Here is an 18,826-nt window from a genome sequence, read left to right as displayed (position 1 = left end):
TCTCCTGCGGAGCCGCTATTCCCCATGGTCCTGACGGAGTCCCCAGCATCCACTACGGACTACGAGAAATAGAATTATCGGTAAGTAAATTCTTATTTTTATATTCAAAGTGATTTATTTTGCCAATGTTTGAAGGAGGAGATGACACACAGTAGCAGCAGGAGGAACTGGGTATGTGGATTTAAGCTGAGGTCAGAATTGAGAATGACACAGATGCCTCAAGCATGGGTAACTGGGGAGAACGTGTTGGGATGGAGACTAGGGAGAAAGTAGAATGTGAGAGGCGTGAAGATGATGAGCTCCGTTTTGGACATGTTGAGTTTTGCAGAGCATTTGTGTGTTTATGGGTCTAAACATGGGGCCTTTAGAGATCACAACTGATAAGTGGTAGAGGATGTGCCAGAAACGGTAAAATGAAAAACATAATGCCAGGGGTTCTGCAAAAAGACAACTTTCATTTTTTTTTATTTTAGTATGTTTCAGGCTTGGTTTCCCAATCTTGTCTAGATCTGACATAATTGTGGTATTTGGTTTCCCTAGGTTAGCACACAAAGCTCCTCTACACATACAGTAATATTTAAAAAAAACAAAAAAAAAATGGGTATGACTGACCTGCACAGAAGGAAGCCCAAAACCTTAAATTGTATTTCTACTGAATATTGTGTGAGACCACGTGAAAACCAGTAAAGTCATGTGATTGGGAGATAATTTCTTTAATTGAATGCTGATTGATTGTTCCTGCTGCTGACATCTGTTTCCAGTAGTGTTTGGTTCCTTTCTAATTTCTTATCATTTTTTCTCCTCAGGTATCTTCGCATTTAAATGCTCACGTGCTGAAGAAATCTTCAACCTGCTGCAGGAACTAATGCAACGAAACAGCATCAGTGTTGTTGAGGAGCCAGTCATGATCACCAGGACCGGCCATCCAGCAGAAATGGACTTGTCCCGAACTCCGCAGACCCCTGGAGGTGAGGCTGAAGGGTATGGGACTCAGGGTCAACAGTGACTAGGGCGACACAGGGAATAGCTTGACAGTGCCATTAAGTTAACATGAACAAGGTCGGCATGAGTTTTTTGTGTGTTTTTGGTGTCATTTTCTTTGTAAAGTGAGAGGGAACCCCAATTAGTGCACTGTGTCCACTCGCTTCAGGCAGGGTACCTTGCTCCGCTACCGCTGCGCTTGGCACAGGTTACCATTCCCAATTGTAGTCCGCATGGACCGTAAAGTATGAAAGTTCAAAAAAAAAAAATTTTTTTTTTTAAAAAACTCATGTCGACCTTTTTCCTATGTCGGCCAATAGGTGTCAACCTAGAGTCCGGATACTAGGCAGAACATAGTCCAGTTTAATTGCCACAGATAGATATATAAAATCTTTTGGAGCAACTGAAGAGTAGAAATACAGAAGTTTGAAGACGTCTAAATTGTACTTATAAAACATAACAGCATTTGGTAAAAAAAAAATCTATGTAAGTAATATAGGGATTTTTGTTTACTTACCATAAAATCTCTTTCCTGATTCCATCTGGGGGATGCTGCGCACTTACTGATGGGTTAGAGTGTGTGGGAAGGGAGTTTGGCACAGAACCTATAGAAAACTAACTCATCCCCCCTCTAACCCCTCCCATCTGCATCCTGTTCAAGAATCACCTCAGTTAACGTTTAGCAAAGCCGAAAGAGACAGAACAGGCCATAACCAATAAAATGGACAAAAATACGGGAGGGATCGCAGCGTCCCCCAGATGGAATCAGAGAACGAGATTTTACGGTAAGTAAACAAAAATCCCTATTTCTCTAACGTCCTAGTGGATGCTGGGGACTCCGTAAGGACCATGGGGAATAGACGGGCTCCGCAGGAGACATGGGCACTTTAAGAAAGAATTTAGATTCTGGTGTGCTCTGGCTCCTCCCTCTATGTCCCTCCTCCAGACCTCAGTTTGAATCTGTGCCCGGACGAGCTGGGTGCTTTTCAGTGAGCTCTCCTGAGCTTGCTGTGAGAAAGTATTTTGTTAGGTTTTTTATTTTCAGGGAGCTCTGCTGGCAACAGACTCCCTGCATCGTGGGACAGAGGGGAGAGAAGCAGCCCTACTCTCTGAAGATAGGTCCTGCTTCTTAGGCTACTGGACACCATTAGCTCCAGAGGGATCGTACACAGGATCTCACCCTCGTCGTCCGATCCCAGAGCCGTGCCGCCGTCCCCCTCGCAGAGCCGGAAGACAGAAGCCGGGTGAGCATGAGAAGCAAGAAGACTTCGAAATCGGCGGCAGAAGACTCCGGTCTTCACGGAGGTAACGCACAGCACTGCAGCTGTGCGCCATTGCTCCCACACACCTCACATTCTCCGGTCACTGTAAGGGTGCAGTGGGGGGGGGCCCGGGGGGGGGGGGGCCTGGGCAGCAATTGGGACCTCTTTGGCAAAAGTTTAGCATATATACAGTTGGGCATTGTATATATGTATGAGCCCCTGCCAAAAATTGTACATTTAAGCGGGACAGAAGCCCGCCGCTGAGGGGGCGGGGCTTCTTCCTCAGCACTCACCAGCGCCATTTTTTCTCCACAGCTCCGCTGAGAGGAAGCTCCCCAGGCTCTCCCCTGCAGATACACGGTAGAAGAGGGTAAAAAGAGAGGGGGGGCACTTAATTAGGCGCAAAAATCAATATAACAGCAGCTACTGGGTTAACATTAAGTTACTGTGTTATTCCTGGGTTTATAGCGCTGGGGTGTGTGCTGGCATACTCTTTCTCCCTGTCTCTCCAAAGGGCCTTGTGGGGGAATTGTCTTCAAAAAGGGCATTCCCTGTGTGTGTGGTGTGTCGGTACGCTTGTGTCGACATGTTTGACGAGGAAGGCTATGTGGAAGCAGAGCGGGAGCAAATGAATGTGGTGTCTCCGCCGACGGCGCCGACACCTGATTGGATGGATATGTGGAAGGTTTTAAATGATAATGTTAATTCCTTGCATAAAAGGTTGGAAAAAGCTGAAGCCTCAGGACAGTCAGGGCCTCAGCCCGTGCCTGATCCTATGTCTCAGAAGCGCCCACTATCCCAAATTGTTGACACAGATACCAACATGGATTCTGATTCCAGTGTCGATTACGATGATGCAAAGTAACATCCAAAATTGGCTAAATCCATCCGTTATAGGATTATAGCAATTAAGGATGTGTTGCACATCACAGAGGAAACCCCAGTCCCTGACAAGAGGGTTCATATGTATGGGGAAAAGAGGCAGGTGGTGACCTTTCCCCCTTCACACGAGCTAAATGAGTTATGTGAAAAGGCTTGGGAATCTCCAGATTAAAGACTGCAGATTTCCAAACGGATTCTTATGGCGTATCTTTTCCCGCCAACGGACAGGTTACGCTGGGAATCCTCCCCTAGGGTGTACAAAGCTTTAACACGCTTATCCAAGAAGGTAGCCCTGCCGTCACAGGATACGGCTACCCTCAAAGATGCTGCTGATAGAAAGCAGGAGGGTACCCTGAAGTCCATTTATACACATTCAGGTACCTTACTGAGGACGGCGATCGCGTCGGCCTGGGTGTGTAGTGCTGTGGCAGCATGGACGGACACCCTGTCTGAGGAACTTGATACCTTAGACAAGGATACTATATTATTGACCCTGGGGCATAGAAAAGACGCTGTCCTATATATGAGAGATGCTCAAAGAGACATTAGTCTACTGGGTTCTAGAATAAATGCTATGTCGATTTCTGGCAGAAGGGTCCTGTGGACTCGGCAATGGACAGGTGATGCCGACTCAAAAAGGCACATGGAGGTTTTACCTTACAAGGGTGAGGAATTTTTTGGGGAGGGTCTGTTGGACCTGCTCTCCACAGCTACTGCTGGAAAGTCAAATTTTTTGCCATATGTTTCCTCACAGCCTAAGAAAGCACCGTATTACCAAATGCAGTCCTTTCGATCACAGAAAAACAAAGTCAGAGGTGCGTCCTTTCTTGCCAGGGGCAGAGGAAAGAAGCTGCACAACACAGCTAGTTCCCAGGAACAGAAGTCCTCCCCGGCTTCCACAAAATCCACCACATGACGCTGGGGCTCCACAGGCGGAGCTAGGCCCGGTGGGGGCGCGTCTCAGAAATTTCAGCCACAAGTGGGTTCACTCCCAGTTGGATCCCTGGGCAATAGATATTGTGTCTCAGGGATACAAGCTGGAATTCGAAGAGATGCCCCCTCACCGATACCTCAAATCGGCCCTGCCAGCTCCCCCCCCCTCGAGAGGGAGATAGTGTTAACTACAATTCACAAATTGTATCTTCAACAGGTGGTGGTCAAGGTTCCCCTCCTTCAACAAGGAAGGGGTTATTATTCGACCATGTTTGTAGTACCGAAACCGGACGGTTCGGTCAGACCCATATTGAATTTAAAATCCCTGAACATATACCTGAAAAGGTTCAAGTTCAAGATGGAATCGCTGAGAGCGGTCATCGCAAGCCTGGAAGGGGGGGATTTTATGGTGTCTCTGGACATAAAGGATGCATACCTTCATGTCCCCATTTATCCACCTCATCAGGCGTACCTCAGATTTGTGGTACAGGATTGTCATTACCAATTTCAGACGTTGCCGTTTGGTCTCTCCACTGCTCCGAGAATATTTACCAAGGTAATGGCGGAAATGATGGTACTCCTGCGGAAGCAAGGGGACACAATTATCCCATACTTGGACGATCTCCTCATAAAAGCGAGGTCAAGAGAGCAGTTGCTGATCAGCGTAGCACGTTTTCTGGAAGTGTTACGGCAACACGGCTGGATTCTAAATATTCCAAAGTCGCAGTTGATTCCTACGACTCATCTGCCTTTCCTGGGCATGATTCTGGACACAGACCAGAAAAGGGTTTATCTCCCGATAGAGAAAGCTCAGGAACTCATGACACTGGTCAGAAACCTATTAAAACCAAAACAGGTGTCAGTGCATCACTGCACTCGAGTCCTGGGAAAGATGGTGGCATCATACGAGGCCATTCCCTTCGGCAGGTTTCATGCGAGGACCTTTCAATGGGACTTACTGGACAAATGGTCCGGATCACATCTTCAGATGCATCGGTTAATCACCCTGTCCCCCAGGGCCAGGGTGTCTCTCTCCTGTGGTGGCTGCAGAGTGCTCACCTTCTCGAGGGCTGCAGATTCGGCATTCAGGACTGGGTCCTGGTGACCACGGATGCAAGCCTCCGAGGGTGGGGAGCAGTCACACAGGGAAGAAATTTCCAAGGTCTGTGGTCAAGTCAGGAGACTTGCCTTCACATGAACATCCTGGAACTAAGGGCCATATACAACGCCCTACGTCAAGCGGAGACCCTGCTTCGCGACCAACCGGTTCTGATTCAGTCAGACAACATCACCGCTGTGGCTCATGTAAACCGACAAGGCGGCACAAGGAGCAGGGTAGCAATGGCGGAAGCCACCAGAATTCTTCGCTGGGCGGAGAATCATGTAAGCGCACTGTCAGCAGTGTTGATCCCGGGAGTGGACAACTGGGAAGCAGACTTCCTCAGCAGGCACGACCTCCACCCGGGAGAGTGGGGACTTCATCAAGAAGTCTTCACGCAGATTGCAAGTCGGTGGGAACTGCCACAGGTGGACATGATGGCATCCCGCCTCAACAAAAAGCTACGGAGGTATTGCGCCAGATCAAGAGACCCTCAGGCGATAGCTGTGGACGCACTGGTGACACCGTGGGTGTTCCAGTCGGTCTATGTATTTCCTCCTCTTCCTCTCATACCCAAGGTGCTGAGAATCATAAGAAAAAGAGGAGTGAGAACAATACTCATTGTTCCGGATTGGCCAAGAAGGACTTGGTATCCAGATCTGCAAGAAATGCTCACAGAGGAACCTCTGCCTCTAAGACAGGACTTGTTGCAACAGGGGCCCTGTCTGTTCCAAGACTTACCGCGGCTGCGTTTGACGGCATGGGGGTTGAACGCCGGATCCTATCAGAGAAAGGCATTCCGGATGAGGTTATTCCTACGCTGATAAGGGCTAGGAAGGACGTGACGGCTCAACATTATCACCGTATATGGCGAAAATATGTTGCTTGGTGTGAGGCCAGGAATGCCCCTACGGAGGAATTCCAGCTGGGCCGTTTCCTTCACTTCCTACAGTCAGGAGTGACTTTGGGCCTAAAATTGGGTTCCATTAAAGTCCAGATTTCGGCCCTATCCATTTTCTTTCAAAAAGAGCTGGCTTCTCTTCCTGAAGTTCAGACGATTGTAAAGGGAGTGCTGCATATTCAGCCCCTTTTGTGCCTCCAGTGGCACCTTGGGATCTTAACGTGGTGTTGAGTTTCCTGAAATCCCACTGGTTTGAACCACTCAAAACGGTGGAATTGAAATATCTCACGTGGAAGGTGGTTATGCTAATAGCCTTGGCTTCGGCTAGGCGTGTGTCAGAGTTGGCGGCTTTGTCACATAAATGCCCCTATTTGGTTTTCCATGCGGATAGAGCAGAATTGAGGACCCGTCCACAATTCCTGCCGAAAGTGGTTTCATCTTTTCATATAAACCAACCTATTGTGGTGCCTGTGGCTACTACTGACTTGGAGGATTCCGAGTTGCTTGATGTGGTCAGGGCTTTGAAGGTTTATGTAGCCAGAACGGCTAGGGTCAGGAAAACAGAGTCGTTGTTTATCCTGTATGCTTCCAACAAACTTGGTGCTCCTGCTTCAAAGCAAACTATTGCTCGCTGGATCTGTAACACGATTCAGCAGGCTCATTCTGCGGCTGGATTGCCGCTGCCAAAATCAGTTAAGGCCCATTCCACTAGGAAGGTGGGCTCTTCTTGGGCGGCTGCCCGAGGGGTCTCGGCATTACAGCTGTGCCGAGCGGCTACTCGGTCAGGTTCAAACACTTTTGCAAAGTTCTATAAGTTTGATACCCTGGCTGAGGAGGACCTTGTGTTTGCTCAGTCGGTGCTGCAGAGTCATCCGCACTCTCCCGCCCGTTTGGGAGCTTTGGTATAATCCCCATGGTCCTTACGGAGTCCCCAGCATCCACTAGGACGTTAGAGAAAATAAGATTTTACTTACCGGTAATTCTATTTCTCGTAGTCCGTAGTGGATGCTGGGCGCCCGTCCCAAGTGCGGACTTCTTCTGCAATACTTGTATATAGTTATTGCTGCAATAAGGGTTATGTTATAGTTGCATCAGGGTTGTACTGATGCTCTGTTGTTGTTCATACTGTTGACTGGGTAAGTTTATCACAAGTTATACGGTGTGATTGGTGTGGCTGGTATGTATCTTGCCCTGGATTACCAAAATCCTTTCCTTGTACTGTCAGCTCTTCCGGGCACAGTTTCTCTAATTGAGGTCTGGAGGAGGGACATAGAGGGAGGAGCCAGAGCACACAGTATCTAAATTCTTTCTTAAAGTGCCCATGTCTCCTGCGGAGCCCGTGTATTCCCCATGGTCCTTACGGAGTCCCCAGCATCCACTACGGACTACGAGAAATAGATTTACCGGTAAGTAAAATCTTATTTTCTCTTTCATCCTTCTGGGGGATCCAAAAGTATGAAAACGGTAGAACTTTGTGAAAGTATGCACGGATGACCAGGTCACCGCTCTACACAGCTGCTCGTCAGATGTACATCCGCGAACAGCCCAGGAGGCTCCAACCGCCCTAGTCGAATGAGCCCCCAGGGGGTCAGGAACGGGAACAGTAGAGGATACATAGGCCTGTTGAATAGCAGAGGTCACCCAATGAGCCACCGTGTTATTAGAGTCCGGCCAGCCACGTTTGGGTGTGTCAGTCAAAATCAACAAGTTATCTGTACGGCGACTAGACTCCGTACGAGAAAAATAAATGCGTAAGACCCTAACAACGTCCAATAATGCCAAATGACTATCCTCTCCGAAAGAATTCTGAACAAACGCCGGAAATACAATGTCCTGATTCAGGTGGAAAACCGACACAACCTTTGGCAGGAAGGAAGGCTTTGTACGCAAGACCGCTCGATCATCATGAAAAACCAACAAAGGCGGCCTGCAAGAAAGCGCCGCTAACTCTGAAACATGTCTAGCCGAAGCAATGGCCAAGAGTAAAACCACCTTAAGAGTAAGGAACCGCAATTCTACAGATTCCAGTGGTTCAAACGGAGCCTTCTGAAGAGCCTAAAGAACTAAATTTAAATCCCAAGGGGGAACCGGAGGAAGAAACGGAGGTTGAATCCTGAGGACCTCCAGAATAAGAGCCAATTTTTTTTAATTTTTTTTTAAAGTACAGACAAGGCTGAAACTTGCCCTTCAAGGAAAAAGACAAAATCTTTTAGTCAGAACAGGCGACAACCCACGTTTCTCACTCCAAGCAATGTAGATACGCCACACCCTGTGATAAATTCAAGAGGTGACTGGTTAACTAGCTTGGAGCATAGTTCTCACCACCGACCGAGATCAACCTTTAGCTCTTAGAATGCTGGATTCAAGAACCATGCCGTGAAAGCCAGACAATTTAAATCGTGGTGGCAACAAGGTCCTTGTAGAAGAAGATCTGGTCTCAGTGGCAGACGGAACGGTTCCTCGGTCACCATGCTGCGCAGAAGAGTGTATCACCGGCAACAAAGCCAGTCCGGAGTTACGAGAATGACCGGCAGACCTTGTTTTCGCCGGATCCACTGAAGTAGCCGTGGGATTAGAGGAATTGTCGGGAACACACATCCCAGCTGAAACCACCATGGAGCTGTCAAGGCATCAATTAGCGATGCATGAGGATCCTTAGTTCGTGATCTGTACCGATGGAGTTTTCTGTTGAGATAAGATGCTATGAGGTCGATGTCGGGAGTACCCCACAGAGACACCAGAGTAAGAAAGACCTCTTGATGAAGCTCCCATTCCCCCGGAAGGACCATGTGACAGCTTAAGAAATCTGCTTCCCAGTTTTCCACTCCCGGAATGTGAACTGCGGAGATGGTCGGAATCCAATGTTCCACCCACTGGAGAATATGGGAGACTTCCTTCATGGCTTTCCAGCTTCGAGTTCCACCTTGTCTGTTTATGTAAGCCACCGCCGTGGCGTTGTCTGAATGCGTAGCGGATCACCCCGGATGCTGGTTTGTACCTGAAGCAGAGCATACCGGATTGCTCTCAATTCCAAGATGTTGATTGGCAACGTCGATTCCTGGGTGTTCCAGAGGCTCTGGAAGTGCTGAAATTGAAACACCGCCCCCCAACCCATGATGCTGGCTTCCGTGGTGACCATCATCCAAGACCAAATAGTGAACGGCGCCCCCTTGGTCAGATTGGGACTGTGATGCTACCAATGGAGAGACTGACGAGTCTAAACCGACAAACAGAAGAATTGCAATTCCAGATGTGGTCCAGTTCAAGTCTAACAGCTGAGAATCTGAGCTTGAAGGGGTCGAGCATGGAATCTGGCATATGGCACTGCCTCGAAGGTTGCCCAACACTTGCATACATCTGAGAACTGAAACCATCGGCAATTGTAAAAGGGATCGGATTCTGGATTGTAGATCTTGAACTTTGTCTTGAGGCAGATAATCTTTCTGGCTCCTGCTGTTGAACAAGATGCCTAGAAATACCATCTTCTGAGAGGGAAGTAGCGAAGATTTTAGGATATTCACTATCCACCCGAATGACTGTAGGGTGTCTGTTGTGAGCTGCAATTGTTGGTGAAGAAGTGTCTGTGATGGATCCTTCAGCAGGTCATCCAAGTATGGAGTAATGCTGACTCCCTGACACCTCAGTACCGCAACTATGTGGGCCATGATTTTTGTAAACGCCTGAGGGGCCGTGGATAGGCCGAACGGGAGAGCTTGAAACTGAAAATGCCAAGGGCCCATTGCAAATCTCAGAAGATGCTGGTGACCAGTCCAAATGGGAACATGTAGGTATGCGTCCTTTATGTCTATGGAAGCCACTTATTCCTCCGATTCCTTGGAGGCGATGATTGAACGAATGGATTCCATTTTTAATTTCTGTACAGAGAGATTTAGGCATTTTAGATTTAAAATGGTCCGAAACTAACAGTCTGGTTTGTTTACGAGAAAAAAGACTCGAGTAAAAGCCCTGACGTTGTTGTTGTTGTTGTTGTTGTTTTGTTGTTGTTTGGGAACCGGAAGAATTACTCCGTTGTGCAAAAGCGCGGAAGTTGCCTGAATCAGTGCTTGTCGTCTGGAGGGATCGCATGGGAGAGGAGTGAGGAAAAAGCGGCATGGGACTGGTTCCTCGAGGTCCCATAACATATCCTCGGGTTACGACCCCCGTCACCCACCGATCTGGTTTCGACAGGAGGCACACTTCCTTGCACTGTAGTAATCGAGTCCCAACCACCAAGGATCCCTCCGGAGACCTCAAAGCGTTATGTGGTAGGCTTGTCGGTAGACTTGACGGCTGGCCGACGAATTGTCTGGGTGCCCCTTCCTCTGAACACTCCTCTACGTGTAAATCCCAAAAAGGCTTGAAAGGACTGGAAACTTCTCCTTCCTTGAGGACGAAAGGACCGAAATTCAATAATATGACACCTGAGCTTGTAGACAACTCCTCCTCTTCCCAAGCGGAGGTATCCTCCCACTCAGGATTGACTTCACCATCCTCCAGAGGGGAAATACGGAATCTAACTCCTCTCATGGGAAAGTGATAGCGGGCAGTGGCTGGTGCCGCTTAGTAGTAGTGGAACCCGAAGCAGTCACTGTCTTGTTCAAAGTCAGAAAGACATTTGCCCATATTTCTTGTCCACGGTGGCTCCTCACCAGACTGTCCTGATTCAGTACCAGATTGGGACTGACGCAAGTCAGCAATAGGATCGGCCATGTTCCTGGCCCACTGAGGAATTGACTGATCCGCAGAACTCCCCTGCTGCTCTGCAATAGGTGTTCCAGAGCACGCAGTGCAGTGAGGACTTGAGTCTGTGCTACCCTTTGAAAGTTTGGAGCCGCACTGTGAACATGCAAAATAGACAACGGAGCCTGCTGTCCCCTTAGTAGATTTGAGAAGTAAATAATAAGAAAAGAAAATAGCACTAGAGAGAGTTAAGTCTAAATAGAATTACCCTCTAACAAGTGTCTTGTAAAGTTATGTACCCCGCCTGTACTAATCACAGCGTGAGTAACAACAACAGTGAGTCCAGATTAAATAAGTCGTATCACTGCATCACAGTTAAAGAAAACGGTAAGACTAATTGCACAATAACACGGGGCTTCTCCAATACTTGCTGTTAGCTGATCCCCCGCCTGTACTAAACTGGGTGAGAAGCTGAACTCCCTGTATTTCAGAGTGTGTGCTGCACAGCATCCCCCGCTGTGTCTGTCCAGCCAGCGTGAAGAAGATGGCGTCTGTGGCTCAAGGTGAATGAGGTGGGCGGGCGGCAATATGTGGCTGAGCGGGAAGAGAACGGCAGGAAGTTAACTCCCCTTCTGCATCCCGCTGCGGCTAGCCCATACAGTCCCTTCGGTAGAAGGACCTCCTCGCACTGTACGGTGGGACGCGGCTCTAGGGAAATGAGCAGCGGGAATGAACCACTCCGTCTGCTCTAACAAAAGCCCGCTGCCTCCTCTCATACAAGCACGCACGGCAGTGGGAACAGTCACTAGCACCCCTCGGTTAACACAGTCCCTACATCTCACAGCGCCGTAATACACACACCCGCAGAGAGAAAAGGGTGAGGGGCATGGGGGACACATGGGGAACACAGCATTCATAATTTCAGTGGAAGCAACAGCCCAACATGGCCCAGGCAGGTTGTGGCTGTCCTACCTGAGAAGTTCCTCCTCTGATCTCTTCCCGGAAGAAGTAAGCCCCAGTGGCCTCAGTATAGTGGCTTCTCAGAGGCCATGTAGAGTGGGAAAAATTCTTATCTAGCTAGCCCCACTCCTACCATACTTGTCACCTGTACACAGGGACTAAGTGTGTAACAAAACTGAAATCAAAACAAAAGAAACCTAGCTAAAAGCTATAGGCAAAAAAACCTGTGCCTGTACTCCTCAGGCACAAAACTAAAACGGAGGTGATTCTTGAACAGGATGCAGATGGGAGGGTTTAGAGGGGGGAGGAGTTAGTTTTCTATAGGTTCTGTGCCAAACTCCCTTCCCACACACTCTAACCCATCAGTAAGTGCGCAGCATCCCCCAGATGGAATCAGGAAAGAGATTTTATGGTAAGTAAACAAAAATCCCTATATAGCTTACATAGATTTTTTTTTTTTTTTAACCAAATTCTGTTATAAGTACAATTTATTTAGATGTCTTCAAACTTCTGTATTTCTACTGTTCAGTTGCTCCAAAAAATTATATATATGTGTGGCAATTAAATTGGACTATGTTCTGCCTAGTATCCGAACTCTAGGTCGACACCTATTGGCCGACATAGGAAAAAGGTCGACATGAATTTTTCAAATTTTTTTTTTTCATTTTTTGAACTTTCATACTTTACGGTCCACGTGGACTACAATTGGGAATGGTAACCTGTGCCGAGCGCAGCGGAAGCGGAGCAAGGTACCCTGCCTGAATCGAGGGGAAACGGTGCACTAATTGCACCAAAACCAAGGGCCATTTGGATATTTATAAAATTCTTCGGGGGCCATATAAAAATTATCAACTTAAAAATTAGCCTGCCCCCAGTAGTTATACCCCCAGTCAATAGTTATGCCCCCAGTCAGTTATGCCCAAGTAGATATGCCCCCAGTCACTTGTTATGTTAGATATGCCCCAAGTCAGTTGTTATGCCCCATTGGATATGCCCCAAGTCAGTTGTTATGCCCCATTGGATATGCCCCCAGTCAGTTTTTATGCCCCATTAGATATGCCTCCTAGTAGTGCTGCTTACACACATACATTAAAAGAAAAAAAAACCCCACAATACTCACCAGCCCGCTCCTGCTTCAGGACCATTTCCCTCCACCTGGCCGCCCGCTCCTCAGAACTGTGGGTCTCCCGGCATCTCCCTCGGTTAGGTGAGCCTGGCCAGGCCGGATCAAGTGGCTCTGTGGGCCGAGGTTCCCCACCCCTGCTCTAACCCATCAGTAAGTGCGCAGCGTCCTCCAGATGGATGAAAGAGAGAACCCGTATGCAGCTTCTGTACAATAAAAATCGGTGACAGATTAGAAAAGATTAATGTAGATGCCTGTGTTAATTACCAATTCCCCCCCCCCCCCCCAAATAAATAAATAAAGAAAGAAATAAAAATCTAATTTAGGAAGACATCTGTTTGCAGATGCATATAGCTTTGATCACTCACAGCATGTTTCTAGATGTGTATCAGTGGTTAAATAATGGAGATATACTTTTCCTATATGGTAATTAGGTATTTGTAACTAGACTTCTATAACAGTGACATCTGCAGGCTGTAGCTAGCTGCAATGTAGTAGCAGAACAGTAAAATACAGAGCAGGGGGTAATGTGCACATATGACAAGAAACAATCTGAATATATTGAGTTGCTTGTTAAGTATCTGAAGTAACTGTAAACTGATGGATTGTCCCAAATTGTATGTATTTTGCACATGAAATTGCTATTGGCGAAACACAGCCTAGTGGATTCTCTTCTTGCTTCCTTGACTTTTTAATGCAAGGATAAGTGTGCATATTGCATCTTCTAACTTAATTTCTCATACGTCCTAGAGGATGCTGGGGACACTTCAAGAACCATGGGGGTATAGACGGGATCCGCAGGAGACATGGGCACTTTAAGACTTTGAAAGGGGTGTGAACTGCCTCCTCCCGCTATGCCCCTCCTCCAGACTCCCATAGCCGGCCATAGGCAAACTAGGCAATTGCCTAGGGCATTTGATATGCCTAGGGGCATCAGCAGCTTCTGCTGATTAAAATGATATGTGGCATGCCTATATTCTGTGTGTAGCATTTCATATGAAGATACAGTCTCACATAGTAAATAATAATAATATCTCTGACGTCCTAGTGGATGCTGGGAACTCCGTAAGGACCATGGGGAACAGAAGGGCTCCGCAGGAGACTGGGCACTCAAAAAAAGATTAGGTACTATCTGGTGTGCACTGGCTCCTCCCTCTATGCCCCTCCTCCATACCTCAGTTAGAATCTGTGCCCGGCCAGAGCTGGGTGCTCCTAGTGGGCTCTCCTGAGCTTACTAGAAAAGAAAGTATTTATTAGGTTTTTTATTTTCAGTGAGCTTCTGCTGGCAACAGACTCACTGCTACGTGGGACTAAGGGGAGAGAAGCAAACCTACCTGCTTGCAGCTAGCTTGTGCTTCTTAGGCTACTGGACACCATTAGCTCCAGAGGGTTCGAACACAGGCACCTGTCCTCGATCGTCCGTTCCCGAAGCCGCGCCGCCGTCCCCCTTGCAGAGCCAGAAGAACAGAAGCTGGAAGACGACGAAATCGGCGGCTGAAGACTCCTGTCTTCATTAAGGTAGCGCACAGCACCGCAGCTGTGCGCCATTGCTCCCAGCACACTTACACACTCCGGTCACTGTAGGGTGCAGGGCGCTGGGGTGGGGGGGCGCCCTGGGCTGCAATTGAGGTACCTTTGGCACAAAAACATACATATATACAGTCTAGCACTGTATATATGTAAAAACCCCCACCATTTTTTACATGAAATGCAGGACAGAAGCCCGCCACTGAGGGGGCGGGGGCTTCTTCCTCAGCACACCAGCGCCATTTTCCCTTCACAGCTCCGCTGGAAGCAGCTCCCCAGGCTCTCCCCTGCAGTATCCAGGTACAAGATGGGTTAAAAAGAGAGGGGGGGCACTTAAATTTAGGCGCAAATCAATACAAAAAGCAACTATTGGGAAAATCACTTATTAGCAGTGAAAATCCCTGTGTTATATAGCGCTGTGGTGTGTGCTGGCATACTCTCTTTCTGTCTCCCCAAAGGACTTTGTGGGGTCCTGTCCTCAGTCTGAGCATTCCCTGTGTGTGTGCGGTGTGTCGGTACGGCTGTGTCGACATGTTTGATGAGAAAGGTTACGTGGAGGCGGAGCAAGGGCAGATAAGTGTGGTATCGCCCCCTGTGGGGCCGACACCTGATTGGATGGATATGTGGAAGGTCTTAAATGACAATGTAAACTCCTTACATAAAAGGTTTGATGACGCTGCAGCCTTGGGACAGCCGGGGTCTCAGCCCGCGCCTGCCCAGGCGTCTCAGAAGCCGCCAGGGGCTCATAAACGCCCTCTATCTCAGATGGTTGACACAGATGCCGACACGGAGTCCGACTCCAGTGTCGACGATGATGAGGCACATTTACAGTCTAAAATGACCAAGGCCATCCGATACATGATTATTGCAATGAAAGATGTATTACACATTTCTGACGTTAACCCGGTTAATACCAAGAGGGTTTATATGTTTGGGGAGAAAAAGCAGCCAGTGACTTTTCCCCCATCTGATGAATTAAATGAATTGTGTGAAGAAGCATGGAGTTCCCCTGATAAGAAATTAGTGATTTCTAAGAGGTTACTGATGGCGTACCCTTTCCCGCCAACGGACAGGTTACGTTGGGAAACATCCCCTAGGGTGGACAAGGTGCTGACACGCTTATCTTAAAAGGTGGCCCTGCCGTCTCAGGATACGGCCGCCTTAAAGGAGCCCGCGGATAGAAAGCAGGAAGCTATCCTGAAGTCAGTGTATACACACTCTGGTACTCTACTGAGACCTACTATTGCTTCAGCCTGGATGTGTAGTGCTGTAGCAGCGTGGACAGATACTCTGTTAGACAACATAGATTCCCTCGACAGAGATACTGTTTTGCTAACCCTGGGCCATATCAAAGACGTCGTCTTATATATGCGAGATGCTCAGAGGGACATTTGCCTGCTGGGCTCTAGAATTAATGCTATGTCCATTTCTGCCAGGAGGGTCTTATGGACAGGAGATGCTGATTCTAAAAAACACATGGAGGTTTTGCCTTATAAGGGTGAGGAATTGTTTGGGGACGGTCTGTCGGACCTCGTGTCTACAGCGACAACTGGAAAGTCCACTTTCTTGCCTCAGGTTTCCCCACAGCCTAAGAAAGCACCGTATTATCAAATGCAGTCCTTTCGTTCCCAAAAAGACAAGAGGGTCAGGGGTGCATCCTTTCTTGCCAGAGGCAGGGGTAGAGCCAGTTCCCAGGAACAAAAGTCCTCCCCTGCTTCCACTAAGTCCACCGCATGACGTTGAGGCTCCACAGGCGGAGCCAGGTGCGGTGGGGGCGCGTCTCCGAAACTTCAGCAGCCAGTGGGTTCGCTCACAGGTGGATCTCTGGGCTATACAAATTGTATCTCAGGGATACAAACTGGAATTGGAAGCGACTCCCCCCCCCCCCCGCCGTTACCTCAAATCAGCCTTGCCAGCTTCCCCCATGGAAAGGGAAGTAGTGCTGGCAGCAATTCACAAGCTGTACCTCCAGCAAGTGATTGTCAGGGTCCCCCTCCTTCAACAGGGAAGGGGTTACTATTCCACAATATTTGTGGTACCGAAACCGGATGGTTCGGTGAGACCCATTCTGAATCTAAAGTCCTTGAACACTTATATAAAGAAATTCAAGTTCAAAATGGAATCGCTCAGAGCGGTGATTGCAAGCCTGGAAGAGGGGGATTTTATGGTGTCGCTGGACATCAAAGATGCTTACTTGCATGTCCCCATTTACCCACCTCACCAGGAGTACCTCAGATTTGTGGTACAGGACTGTCATTACCAATTCCAGACGTTGCCGTTTGGCCTGTCCACGGCACCGAGAATATTTACCAAGGTAATGGCCGAAATGATGATACTCCTTCGGCAGAATGGAGTTATAATTATCCCGTACTTGGACGATCTCCTCATAAAGGCGAGGTCCAGGGAACAGTTGTTGATCAGCGTAACACTCTCTCAGGAAGTGTTACTACAGCATGGTTGGATTCTAAATGTTCGAAAGTCGCAGCTGATTCCTACGACGCGTCTGCTTTTCCTGGGCATGATTCTGGACACAGAAGAAGGTGTATCTCCCGGTGGAGAAGGCCCAGGAATTAGCATCTCCGGTCAGGGACCTCCTGAAACCAAAACAGGTATCTGTGCATCACTGCACGCGAGTCCTGGGAAAGATGGTGGCTTCATACGAAGCCATTCCCTTCGGCAGGTTCCATGCGAGGATCTTTCAGTGGGATCTGTTGGACAAGTGGTCCGGATCGCATCTTCAGATGCATCGGCTGATCACCCTGTCCCCAAGGGCCACGGTGTCTCTTCTGTGGTGGCTGCAGAGTGCTCACCTTCTCGAGGGCCGCAGGTACGGCGTACAGGACTGGGTCCTGGTGACCACGGATGCAAGCCTCCGAGGGTTGGGGGCAGTCACTCAGGGAAGAAACTTCCAAGGGCTGTGGTCAAGTCTGGAGACTTCTCTACACATAAATATACTGGAACTAAGGGCCATTTACAACGCCCTGAGTCAAGCAGAGCCTTTGCTTCAAAACCGGCCAGTGCGGATTCAGTCAGACAACATGTAAACCGCCAGGGCGGCATAAGAAGCAGGATGGCAATGGCGGAAGCCACAAAGATTCTTCGATGGGCGGAGAATCACGTGCTAGCACTGTCAGCAGTGTTCATTCCGGGAGTGGACAACTGGGAAGCAGACTTCCTCAGCAGACACGACCTCCACCCGGGAGAGTGGGGACTTCATCAAGAAGTTTTCCAACTGATTGCAAACTGATGGGAACTGCCACAGGTGGACATGATGGCGTCCCGCCTCAACAAAAAGCTAAAACGTTATTGCGCCAGGTCAAGGGATCCTCAGGCGATAGCTGTGGACGCCCTAGTGACATCGTGGGTGTACCAGTCGGTATATGTTTCCTCCTCTTCCTCTCATACCAAAGGTACTGAGAATAGTAAGAAAGAGAGGAATAAGAACAATACTCATTGTTCCGGACTGGCCAAGAAGGACTTGGTACCCGGAACTGCAAGAAATGCGCACAGAGGACCCATGGCCTCTGCCTCTCAGACAGGACTTGTTGCAACAAGGGCCCTGTCTGTTCCAAGACTTACCGCGGCTGCGTTTGACGGCATGGCGGTTGAACGCCGGATCCTAGCGGAAAAAGGCATTCCAGATGAAGTTATTCCTACGCTGATAAAAGCTAGGAAAGACGTGACAGCAAAACATTATCACCGTATATGGCGGAAGTATGTTGCTTGGTGTGAGGCGAGGAAGGCCCCTACGGAAGAATTCCAGCTTGGTCGATTCCTGCACTTCCTACAGTCAGGGGTGACTATGGGCCTCAAATTGGGGTCCATAAAGGTCCAGATTTTGGCCCTATCCATTTTCTTTCAAAGAGAACTGGCTTCACTGCCTGAGGTTCAGACTTTTGTAAAGGGAGTGCTGCATATTCAGCCCCCTTTTGTGCCACCAGTGGCACCCTGGGATCTTAACGTTGTGTTGGATTTCCTGAAATCACACTGGTTTGAGCCGCTTAAAACCGTGCAACTAAAATATCTCACGTGGAAAGTGGTCATGCTGTTGGCCTTGGCATCGGCTAGGCGTGTGTCGGAATTGGCGGCTTTGTCATGTAAAAGCCCATATCTGATCTTCCATATGGACAGGGCAGAATTGAGGACTTGTCCCCAATTTCTCCCAAAGGTGGTGTCATCGTTTCATTTGAACCAACCTATTGTGGTGCCTGCGGCTACTAGGGACTTGGAGGACTCCAAGTTGCTGGACGTGGTCAGGGCTTTGAAGATATATGTTTCCAGAACGGCTGGAGTCAGGAAATCTGACTCGCTGTTTATCCTGTATGCACCCAACAAGCTGGGTGCTCCTGCTTCAAAGCAGACTATTGCTCGCTGGATCTGTAGCACGATTCAGCAGGCTCATTCTGCGGCTGGATTGCTGCATCCAAAATCGGTAAAAGCCCATTCCACGTGGAAGGTGGGCTCTTCTTGGGCGGCTG

At 48.6% G+C, this 18,826-nt stretch overlaps 1 protein-coding gene across 9 annotated transcripts in view; it reads left to right on the top strand.

Annotated features, from left to right (window-relative positions):
• Positions 1-18,826, top strand: part of FRS3 (fibroblast growth factor receptor substrate 3) — a 95,752-nt gene that overhangs the window by 43,798 nt on the left and 33,128 nt on the right. For all 9 annotated transcript variants that reach the window (XR_010235941.1, XM_063955064.1, XM_063955058.1 and 6 more), the window contains one exon: positions 807-968. Coding sequence is in view for 8 of the 9 variants with exons in the window: in XM_063955064.1 (XP_063811134.1) it covers positions 807-968 (162 nt within the window). In the remaining variant the exon portion in view is untranslated. The remainder of the gene's footprint in view (positions 1-806; positions 969-18,826) is intronic.

The sequence above is a fragment of the Pseudophryne corroboree genome, chromosome 2, assembly GCF_028390025.1.
Source record: "Pseudophryne corroboree isolate aPseCor3 chromosome 2, aPseCor3.hap2, whole genome shotgun sequence".
NCBI classification, from domain to species: domain Eukaryota; kingdom Metazoa; phylum Chordata; class Amphibia; order Anura; family Myobatrachidae; genus Pseudophryne; species Pseudophryne corroboree.
The sequence above is the reverse complement of the archived record's forward strand: the minus strand, read 5'-3'. Positions and strand labels throughout refer to the sequence as shown.